General features: G+C 38.3%; 1 protein-coding gene across 23 annotated transcripts in view; it reads left to right on the top strand.

Moving 5' to 3' along the window:
* UBAP2 (ubiquitin associated protein 2) overlaps positions 1–12,042 on the top strand; it is a 106,715-nt gene that overhangs the window by 41,780 nt on the left and 52,893 nt on the right. For 13 of the 23 annotated variants that reach the window (XM_012577608.5, XM_072921884.1, XM_030258177.4 and 10 more), the window contains 4 exons: positions 471–525; positions 1,694–1,797; positions 3,891–3,959; positions 7,738–7,790. In XM_012577608.5, the coding sequence (XP_012433062.1) occupies positions 471–525; positions 1,694–1,797; positions 3,891–3,959; positions 7,738–7,790 (281 nt within the window). The remainder of the gene's footprint in view (positions 1–470; positions 526–1,693; positions 1,798–3,890; positions 3,960–7,737; positions 7,791–12,042) is intronic. The other 10 variants (XM_072921896.1, XM_072921892.1, XM_072921893.1 and 7 more) reach the window with 2 other exon arrangements.

Genomic DNA, 12,042 nt, shown 5'->3' with positions numbered 1-12,042 from the left:
TAGGGTGGACAAGTGGTCCAAGAGTCAGAGATGAAAACAAATAGAGTATTTACACTTTTTCCTCACAGATAAGGAGTTACAGAGAATTGCTTGAGAGATCAGGATACTCAGGGAGGCTGGGATTCTAGAGCATCTTAGGCAAGAATGAAACAGTACAGACAAAATTTTGAACAATGTCTAGTAAGTTGGCAGTAGCAGTATTTGAAATGAGTCTTTAGGTCCCTACTTCGTGAGACTCAAAAGAGACTCAAAAAAGATGGCAGACAATTGAAGATCCTACTGAAATGCGTGGCCGTAGATGAACCAAGGCTTATTTGAGTCTGTTAGGGAAGCAAATTCTGTGTGGAAATTTGGGAAGTAAATTAATTTAAACTATGGTAGTTTTGTTCAACTGTGGCATTCTTTAATGTCACAGACTAGTGACTGGTGGCTCCTCTGCTGTTGCTGTTAAATGGTGTTTTCTCTCCTAGGGTTTGGACGTGGCAGAGGGAGAGGAGCGGGGAGGTTTTCAGCCCAAGGCATGGGGTAAGAAACATGCAGAGCACAGATTTTGGCAAGGATCAAACACAGTGGCAGCATTTATTGACAATGTTGCCACTGTATGTATGGATATTGCTGTATGTTTGATAAACCAATATAGATGCAAAACCTGAAAAATGTCTTAGGTGATGAATGGAATATTTTTGTCTTAAACTAGTGTTTCTAACTAGGCACACCTGTAGAATCCTAGTGTATGTCTATTCAGTGTTAATATCTCAAATGTGGAGAGGTATACCTGCTATCAGTAGCAGCCACATAGTGCCTTGGAGTCTGAAAGTTATGTGCTACACATAGTCTTAGGTAAATTTTAAACCAGATTTATTTCAGTGTAATGTAGAGCTTGCAGTGAACATACATAAAACTTGAAAGTGGCAATTCTAAACTGTGTTCTGTTTTTGAGGTTTCATGCTTTAGCTGTTTGGACTTATATGGACCTTAAAACAGATTCAGAAGTTATTCAGCAGCTTAAAAGTTTGCTCTCAATTTTGTTGGAATAACTTGGCTTATAGAAATGTAGCCTCCACTACTTTCACTCATGTTTGCCTTTAATGACACATTTGCCTTTAATGACACTTCATGCACGATCAGTGATGTTATGATGAACTGGAGTCTTATTCTACTTCTCTAATAATTCTTCTTGTTCATAATTGCAAATGAAGTGAAAAGAGGTTTTTCTTCACTAATGCGTCTTCACCTTTTAGCTGCTCCTGTATTTTTGGCATTGGTATCAGCAGAGCACTTTGAAATAATCTTACTGGTGCTCTGAAAAGACATGATACTGGTCGCTTATCAGTCACCTGCTGAAAAACTTACTAGTTGAGAGAGTCTTATTGTTGTGTGTATAAACTAATGCTTTATAACACTGGGAGGAATTTGGATGCTGTTATCTGGTTTTTCAGGAATTTATTTGGTTCAGTGTCTCTGCAGGAATTTTGTTTACCAGTCTCTTCACTTTTATATCTTCTTCTCTTTTATCCATTTTTATCTCTGTCTGCTCATAGAAGAATTTTCTTTTTTTTAACTAAAAGCTGTCAAGATAACTTATGTGGAAATCAAGATGTTAAATCTAATACAACATCAACTAAAAATTGACACTTATACTCACTGAATGACCCATGTGTTCTCTTCCATTTCTTAACTTTCAAAACTCTAGGACATTTAATCCTGCAGACTATATGGAGTCTTCTGCCACTGATGGCTTTGGGACAAAGTCAGAGATCTGGGAGACTGGTCAGAATGATGCAGATGATGGAACTGGTAAGATGCTTCAAGAAGTGGAAGGATTGGAATGAAGACCTGTAGCATATTGCAGCTAAAATAACCATTATGTTAGTGTTCAATTGACTTTTGAAAATTTATATACATCTCTTGTGACACAGATATTAGGTGATTCTTAAGTTTATCTTCTGCTGATGTGCAGAGCCTGAGTGTCTCTCTGGAGAGAATGAAGGGAGGCATTTTGCCATTCTTTTGTTATAGTACCAATAAACCCTTGAGAGACAAAGGAATTGGAAGAGTCACTGGAAGAACCTTGTATGTAAAGAAGTGTTTAGGTATCTTAATACTGCTTAAGATCTCACTGAATGTGGTTAAGGAGCATAAGTACTCCTAGAATTGATTGGCCCACAGGCTTTAGGCAACAGGATGTGAATATCTAAGAAGAAAAAGAAAAGAAAAAAAGTTTACAAGTATTTATTCACTGAGATGGATGACACTGGGATGGCTTTCGAAGCCCTAGCTCAGCTGCACAATGCAGAAATGTAAGGATGTGAATCTCTGGATGGAGTAGAGTTCCAGATCTGCAACTTCTGAAGAGAAAAATTACTAATTAAAGCACGAGTAGGCACTTGAATTGAAGCCAAAAAGCCATTGACCTCTCTGAAGATCAAGTCAGATGTGTGTTTCTGTATGAAGTTTTAATTGAGAAGTACACACATCCAGCTAAAGGCAAGAGACTGACATAGTTTGGAAAGGAACCATTTGGCAGTGGTCTCATTGTGATTCAGAAGTGAGGGTGGCCTGCTTATCTGTGATGGGAAAAATAGGATACCTTGCTGCTTCCTATGTTCTATAGTTTGAAATGGAGAAAGTCATGTATGTTTTTGTCCTCACTTGGGATCCATTGAGTGTATTTCTTTTAACTGCAGCAATGGGTAACTCTTCTGATCTCTTCATTGGTGAAACCTACTCAGGTGATTTTTCGTCTACTCCTGTGCAAGTGTGGAAGCTGATCCTGAAGGGCAGAGTATGCTCTGTTGAGCTCTGCTGTGAGCCACTTAAGACATTCAGAAAGCTGTATCTCACAAGCCATTTTCCACTTAACCAGAGAAGACAACAACAGGCTCAAAGTTTAGGGAGGCTTATTAAGCAGCTGTCTTGTCACTCTGATTGCCTTCCCAACCTTGTGGAAGAGTGGCTTTGAGTATATTTGTGGTTTTTAATGGGAGCATTCTTGCCAAATATGGTATCTCTCTAAGGAATTACTTCTTAAATTACTTGGTGCTGTAGCATAAACAGAAATACACCTTTTGTTTTCATTCACATTAGTTTTTCCAATTAGGAAGATACATAATGTCTTGAAAATTCCTTTGGGGATTCTCACGTTATTATTTTCTACCTGTTAGCGAGGAGCAGGGTATGTTATCACAAGCATTACAGAAGCTATAAGGTTAACTAAGTAAAGAAAGATCTGCAAGAAAGGTACTAGGAGATTGGACCAGAGGTAGAGAATCACTGGTTTGTTTCTATTGATTGCAGATGTAAGGGTATAGCTTACATACAACTTGTGCTCTACTTCCAAAATGAACTCAAGTGTTCTGAGACCCTCCCTGCTAACTCAGAGTAGCCTCCATGTGCCTCTGTTACAGCCGCCTCTGTCCTTTTAGGCAGAGCCTCCTTGTCCTTCTTACTCAGTATTCAGTAATGGAAGAAATCTGCCTACGAATACGAGTAGTTTGGTGTAGGTAAACAGATCCCTTTAACAGTGTGAATGTGTGGAATTTCTGTTTGGATGCCAAGTGCATTTTTGCTGTGCAAAAGTCACCAATAACCACATTGGATGTCAATAACACAGCTTAAGGCATGCATGGAAATTTGGGAAGTATTGTAGGAAGAAGGTGTGAGAAGATGTTTGAGAAGTTTTGCTGGCCTTGTCAGATGAATGAATCTTTGAGGTATGAAAGAATAGGTGTCATTGTGAGGGAGTTCCCGCAAAATTACTTGATTGGAAGAAAATTAAACTAGGTAAATGTCAATGTTCTTGTTGGATGTTAAGTACCTTTTTGTTGCTAAACTTAATTTACTTTCAATTGAAGAAGGTACAATAAGTAATTTTGGGGGTAATTTTACAGCAGAAGAGACTGCTGGGAAGGAACATGGAAGTAGCTCTGCTGGAGGGACAGTGACAGACAAGGTTGGAAGTAAGTTGCATAAAATTGAGCATGATTTGACTTGTTAATCCCAAATATTAATTTTCAGGTTCCCCCCCTAATTTTACAGTGCTATTTTATTAATTACAAATCAATGACCCGGTTAAGTTCCCAATGAAGAGTCAACTAAAGTTTTGGATTTGGGAACTATACATGTATGGAAGACTATAAAGCTTGCAGTGGGCTTTATAGATGTCTGGTAAAAGTTTATGCAGGAAGGACAGGAAGGAAATTTCTCTCTTTATTCTTCATTACCCAGTCCCATTTCTTATTTAATCTAAAAAATATTAGTTCATGCTTATGAGTTCATCTACTTGGAAAACTAGTGTCTTTCATCTGCAGTTACATTAAAGAGTAGATAACTGAGTAAGTACCTAGAGAAATAAGAGATCTTTGCTTATTAAAATATTTTCTGGAGACATTATAGCAATAGAAACTCCTTGTGACATTCTGAGTTATGTACTAAGTATTTCTTTCTTTAGCTACTGCTGGGGAAATTAATATTTTCATTAAAATAAATACAGTATTTGTTTCCAAAATGTAGTTTGTCATGTGTACCCTGAAAGTGCTCTAGAACCTCATGCCTTGAATTACTGCAGATGCCAGAGGCCTCATGATAATTTGAATAGTGTTTCTAGATGCACCATTGTGTAATCCAGTAGAAAAGCTAGCTGGTTGTGTGAAGGTAAAATTCAGTGTTGGTTGAAATATAGACTGAAGGGAAAGTCTTTAGTAGTTCATAACATTAAAAATAATTTTATTCCAAATAATACAGCATCAGTTTTCCTGCATCCTAATTTATATAGAAATAATGTACAGATGAAAGGCAAAGAGAAGGGACAGATGAAGAGAAACAAAATTACCAGTCCTCCTCCGAAAGGGAATAAACATGAGCAGCATCATTTCTCTCTTACCTTTTTTGTAATGTACAGGGCAATTGGAGAACATGAGCACAAATCACAGCAGTTCTTATACATACATTATATTGGAGGCACTCACATCTCAAAGTTGGTTGTAAAAATGGCCTTGTGTTCAGCTAATTACTCAGGTCTCTACTTGGATAGAATTTCATAAGTTTAATGGAAAATTTTCTTTGTTATCTTAGTTATGAACAGCCTCAAATTACTCTGAAATTAGAAATAAAAACTAAATTATAGAGTAACTTTCAAGAGGGACAGTTGTGTTCCTTGGAAGGTACAACAAGTTGGTGGTTTTGGTTTTGCTTTCTGATGGTTTTGGTTTGTTCGTTTTTTCAGTTTTTGTTGTAAAATTCAGAGGGAAGATTTTAAGGAAACCTTCAAGTCTTTCTACAATGCAAATCCAGAAGGCAAGAACTAGTACATAAGTTTGGCACCAGACCAAGTTAAATTTATTTTGCAGTTAGTATAAAGAATTATTCAAAGAAAGGGTAAAAAATTAAGGAGTGTGACAGAGAGAGAAGATTATTGGATGAACATAGCTGAAGACTCATCAAAAGATGTATTCTAATTTTGTTGTCTTGATAACTTTCTAAGCTGAACTTGTTACAAAGAAAAAGAGGAAAGGGTCACAACTTAACACCTAAGTTGAAGCTTGTATGACAAGAATCCTAGAAAACACAAAATATAATTTTGATGAAAACAGAAAACTCTTGAATTGTGATGCTTTGCAAAGCTTGGGGGAAAGCCTGGGAAGAGGATACATGAGTTGCAGTAATGCCAAGATGGGTTTTGGACTAAATAGAAATTGATGCACCTGTGGCACGATGTGACTTAGGAATCCCATCAATAGGAGGATAGGAAGAGGACATTTGAAAACCAGATTTAGTGGAGACAAGTGTACTGAAATAACTGAGAATGGAATGCTTGGGTTGGGAAGAGTATTAGTAAAGAGTGTAAAGAGTAAATGACACTAGTAAACTTGGCAGCTTGGGTAAACTAATAAAAGGGTGAAAGGCTGTACACAGTATTTAAAAGAGTAAATCCTCAGAACTAGTTTTATAAGAGAGAACAAGAGACAGTTGTTTAAATTTAATGTCAGGAAAACATCACAAGTGTTATTTCAAGTTTGATCTCTCAAAGGTGGTGGAAAATACACAAGAGTCTGATGTGATGTACCTGAGCTCTTTCAGTGCTTATTTTTTTTAGACTCTGAGCTCTGTTTTAGTGTTCTGGTGTCAGTGCAAGGCTTGTCTTCTAGAGACAGGTGTTAGCACTGGCTTATGGGAGATAACTACAAGCAGGGCAAATACTTTGATTTCTTCTTCAAAGAAGAAATACTGGGGGAAGGGATTCTGTGCTGGTCAGGGGAAGGGAAAGAATATCAACTGTACTCTAAAAACTGCTGCTTACTGGGCTTTTCCTCCTTCTCAAAATTTCTGTAGAAATGTGTGGATTACTATAGGAATTTGAAGCATTGTAGTAATTTTGCTACAGGATATGGGTATTCATGAAAACATCAGCCCTGGATGGGGGCTGTTTGCTAAAATGAGCATGAGATGTTTCAGGCAACTCTATATTGCTCCACAGAGCCCACACAGAGCAGATGTTACCTTGCTCAGGACCTGCCAAATAATTTTGGATTCCAGGGTAAAGTTCCCCTCTCTTCCCCCCACTGTGTGTAACCTCCATGGTCAGCCTGTTTGTTGGACGGGACTGGTGCTGCTCAACCCTCCTCTGCCAAAACCCACTGTGGTGTTGCGGGGTATGAGAGGAAGCACCAGTGTAGTGTTGACATTAGTACCAGGTGGCTTTGATACTATCTTTGGGCGGCTTGTATCTGGATTAATGTGTCTCAGACTAGTTCCTGGTTAAATGAAAGGAGACGATTGAAGCAGGAGTCTCTTTGCTTTGTACTTGATCCAGTATGCTGGCAGTGCTACCTTTGGTGCTCTTGTTTTCTTTGCTCATGGTTGCACAGTTTACACAAAGGCTCTGGTTGTTGTTGGAATAACCTTCCCTGTACTGCTGTCAGTGATCAAAGCCTTCATTCCTTTTATTGCTCTTGCATGTCTGTGCCTGCTGTTTCCTACAGAAGGGGTTGGGTTTTTGCATCCATAGGATTGGTTTCTGTGGTTTTCCTATTTTTGCATGCTTCACAGTGCTCCAGAGTTTGCCAAATCCAGTCTGCCACAAGTTACAGAAAGTGTTTTTAGCTACAGTAGAAATTTAAAAACTGTCCTGCTACCATCACAAGAATTATTTATGTTCTAAAATAAATTGCTCTCTCAGGGGAAGGAATTGGAGTTGTACTCTGAGGAGTGAGTTAACAGGTTGGAAAGTAGTCTCCACAGGCATAGCTTGGGCCTTGAAATTGCATGTGTTGAAAGTAGGATTGTGGATATTGGAGCAGGTGTTGGTGGTTATGTTGTGTTCTGTATGAATATGTGTGTGAAACTAGAGGATCCTGTGGGAGGGTTGAGTAACCTCTCATTGCCCTTGGACCCATAGGAGGAAGTTCTTCCAATGGTTGGGTTTAATCACTGGGTGCAGGTGTGCATTCATGCAAATTGAGTCTGGTACCATAAGGGCTAAGAAATTTCTGAAATCTGAAATCAGAAATCAAGGGCATGGGCGGGAGGATTGGTAGTATTTCCCTCTCAAATTTTTAATTCTGCAGACCTGTTTCCTAGAGCTTCCAACTGTGTTTCCAAATATGTTTCCAGCCTCCATCTCCTTGCTATTTGTTCCACTGGTAATGAAAACAGGATTGCTTGTAAAGCAGGAGGATTGAAACACAGTGTTGTGCCTTTAATTTGTACCTGTTTTCTTTCTTTCCCCTATTGTAATAGGAGCATGGAAGAACTCAATAGAAGAATGGACAGCTGAAGACTGGAATGAAGATGTAAGTGCAACTGGCTGGGTATACCAATTGATTATTTATTCTCTTCAGTTTGTGGTGTTTTCAAAAACTAAATATTTGAAGTAACCCATTATTTCAAATTTATTTTCAGTTGAGTGAAAATAAGTCATCCCTTTTGCCTCCTCCTGCAAGGTGGAATGTTAGTGTTAGTCCTGGAAATGTGTGAATGTTTCATGTAACTGTTATGGTAACTCCATCCCTACCTAATTATAGGGATGTATCTTTTGAGAGAATTGAAAGAAACTCTTAAATTCCCTTGTTTTCTGTATCAGTTAATACCATCAAAAGCTGACATATTTTAAACCTGTCTTTAGTTTCCTCAGTGTGTGCTAGAGGTAGACTAAGGGCTAAGAATGATGGAAATCTATGAGCTGTTCTCACCCCTGTTTGATGCTGGTACAATACAGTTTGTTCTAAGGGAAGGGTGTTGAGCAATGCTGACTATGGATAGAATTTGTTTTAATTAGTTGTTAGAGCTGAATAATTTGCAAATTAATTTTGAAATTTCTAGCCCATTGTTAATTTTTTACAATTTTTGATCCTGGAAAAGTCCCTATAATCTAGGAGAAAATTGTTTGTCTACTAATATTCAGAAAGAGTGAATGAAATGTCAAGATACAGGTACATTAGCCCAAAACACACACAGAAAAAAAAGAGAAAAATGTGTTGTATCTTTTGTTCTAAAAATAATTGCATTCTATCTCAAAAAAATTTAGCATATTGAAATCTGCCTTGCAAATTTTGGCAACTCTGTTACAGGAGGACCATTATTGAATGTGGGCTTTTTAGGAAGGCCATTAGTCCTCCCAGTCTGGGACCAGATGCCATCTAGTGCCTTGATCAATGATTGGGAAGTAAAATTAAAGTAATTGCTTAATAAAATGTTTGTAAAGTACAAAATGTACTTGGAGTAGCATTTGAAAGTGAGCCAGTCATGCAGTGAGATTTGGACCTCTACAAGATTGCAAATGAAAAATACTTTAGTATAGCCAAGTATCGGTTTGTTTTATAGGAATAAAGACACACTTTCAGAACAAGGGTCTGGAAAGCAGCAACTCAAAAGTTTTCAGCATTGTAGTGGATGATGAGAAAAGAACAGCTCAGCATGAGCTGATGCTGTATTAAGAAAGGTCCTATTGTAGTATTGTTGCCTGCTGGCACTCTTCCCCGTCTCTTAGTCATTCTTGAGTTATATTTCTGTATGTGGATGCTCTTAACTTGATTCTTAAGTACCAAATCAAAATTCTCATTGCTTTTACAGATGAAAAATTGTGTATAATAGCTGAAAATGTCTGATCAAAGATCCCTTGAGAAGGGAGATTTTAGTTTAGGGAATCTGAAAGGGTTACTTTTGGAGCATATGATGGACTCTGGTTTTAGTCTAGCAGAGGAGTAGTATGAACCTGTGTCTGGAAGTGTGTAAGAAACAGTTCTAGTGGCATGACTATTGGTTAAAAGAACCAAGGAAGCTGATCTGTTTGCTGTCTGCAGGGAAAGATCAGGTGTTTAAATGTGGTGTTCTCTAGTCAGATACAAGTTATGAGCAATTGAGTGAAGTTTAGCAATTGTTTGACCCAAGAAGAATTAGGTCTTTGTGACCTGATAGCCCTGTCCGGTCCTTATCTTTTGCAGTAAGTATTAAGCAAGTATAATAGATCGTCAAGGTGCTATTGAATGAGTGGAAACTGCTTGCAGTGCAAATAGGAGGTTGTATTTTGTTAAAGGGATATTCAGGGCATTAACAATGAAGGACTAGACAAATATTGAGGTACTTTAGCTGGCTCTAGATTTTGCTCTTAAAAGAAAGTAAAGTTTAGCTACAGCAACTATTCCAAAGGAAAGAAATAGAATAAATACAAATTGCTGGAAAGTGGGTAATGGCAAACATTTTCTGTAAAGTGTTGGTAGTGCTAGTTTTTATTTGAAACCACAAGCAACACTTTTTAAAAAAAGGAAAGAAAAAGTAAGTGCGCTTTGGTGGAAGTGGTTTCTTTACCAGGAAGCAGCATGAGAAGTTGTTTGAATTTCTTTACCTTCACTACATCATACCAAAACAATAGTAAGTTCTTTTAAAATTTCTGATTTGTTGATGTTGAGTTTCTGTGAGGATGCTGAGTATATTTTCCTCTTCTCCTCACCGTTCCTGTACTACTTTAGGAGCTGATAGTTAGTTGTCAAGTGCATTGTGTTTGGTGATTGGGGAATGATTTTATCATAGGAACAGAAGCTGGAAAGCACGGGTATTTCCCTGCAGATGGAGGACATACCCTTGTGAGCCCAGCACTGACAAATGGCTCACAAGCATTCATTCAGTTCTGGGAAAATGCCAGAGCCTCAGGAAAAGATTTTTGAGTGTAGTGTGCAGCAGGTATAATGGCTTGATTGGGAGCTGAAAATACTACTTCTGAGAAATACATATGTGGTAATAAAACTTCTCAGCTGCCGCAGCATGAAATACGTGTTTTGACAAATGATGTAATCCCTGCAGAGTACTGAATTAAGTGCTTGGCTGGACATTTTGGCAGTGAGTTTGTTACAGGCTGTAGTGTAAATCTCAATGTAACTGAGCCGGAGACTTCTGCTTGCATGCTGGTTCGTCTGTAGAGAGCATTTACTTTCTCATGCATCAAGCATGCATTTGCATTGTCACAAAAATCCTCAGTCTCCTTACTTTGCTGAATTTTTGGGGTTCATCAGTGTTTGTCCATAGTTAGTCTCTTCCTTGGTTATGTGAGTGTAAGAAATGGTTGACATTACAAAGAATTTAATACTTAACTGAGGTATTGCAGACCACAGAGTGTTGCTTGTGCCATTAGCTGACCTCCTTGTGCCACGTAATGCAGGAATATCATAATACCCCAGAAAGTACAGTACACATTGCTCTAAAATAAAACACATAGTGGGGAAAGTGCTGAACAATAGAGGAACAACCTTTTTAACTTAAATGTACTTAAGTGGAATTACTTAAGTGGAATGTTCTTTCTTTGTTTTGGTCAGTACACAGAGTTGTGGGCTGTCAGCATTCATCTCAGGACAAGTGATGCAGAAATGAGGGATTAAAGTGCATTGTGTTGACAGCAAGGGAATAGTAAGAAATGGAGGGAAGAACTGTGTTAGGACCGATTTCTTCATGGTCTCATGTGCTCCTTGCAAGAGGGTGCTGGGGAGAGTATGTGAGATATTTCTCCTCTGCCTCTGAATGATGATTTGCTCCCAGTCAGCCCTTCTGTGCCCTTCTTAAATCAATAGTGTTTCATAGGAGACCCCTATCAGATGACCATGTTCAGGGATACACTTGGTCTGAGTAGAACTGCCTGTGGGATGGCAAATGAAATCAGCTTATGTCTGTGATGTCCTTTAAACTGCTAGAAATGTATGCAGTTAAAAATGCGTAATTCCTAGAAGACCTGTATCAAATGGCACATTCTAAAGGTATTTGAATAGGTCAGTTATTCTTCAGTCAAAGACAAGGCTACTAAAGGAATTAAGGATGATTTTGTGAAAAGTAAATTTAAAATACAAACACGGTACATACATAGCTGTGTCTTACTAAATCTAACCTGTACTGTCTTAAGATCTATTCTGGTTTGCAAGTACTCCTGTAAATAAAAACAAATTAGCCTTAGGAAGTTGTAGCTGTTCAACAAATAATTTTTAAATGAGAAAAAGTATTAAAAAACCCAACAACATGGCAAAAAACCAAATCCCTCTTTTCCCCCAAAGTCCCAACCAGCTTCACTTCCCTAGGTATCTGTATGAGTATCTCTCGGTATTGTAACAGCATGGTGAAAACGGTGCAGCTTTCTTCTGTGGGTGGTCTGACTTGTTACATGAGTGTCAGCATGGCTCTCATTTTATTGCTCTTTCCCAGCTCATGCTCTCAGAGCACTCAAAGACGTAATTGCCTCTCCTAACAGAGCTACCAAGAAGCAACCATGAATGCTGGTTCACTGCACTTACCTGTACTTACTTGACTCTGCTGGTGGTGGGAGCTGAAATGTCAGATGCAAGGATACATGGAATGAGTGGGAGCAGTGCAATGTGTTACCCTTGTGCAACAAGATTTGTCAGAGTGGCTCTGTAGTGTCATAATTTGTCTGTGCATTAATGGTGGAATGGCTGTCACATTAATTACTTTCTACTGGTGTATTTCAGTTGAAGTGTTTTCCAGGCTGATGCAGTTACATTGGTAAACAGTTCTGTGCTGGTGTGTGTTGTCAGTAGGTCAAATTTC

This window comes from Taeniopygia guttata, chromosome Z (genome assembly GCF_048771995.1).
Source record: "Taeniopygia guttata chromosome Z, bTaeGut7.mat, whole genome shotgun sequence".
Taxonomy (NCBI): Eukaryota; Metazoa; Chordata; class Aves; order Passeriformes; family Estrildidae; genus Taeniopygia; species Taeniopygia guttata.
This window is presented reverse-complemented; position numbering and strand designations above follow the sequence as displayed.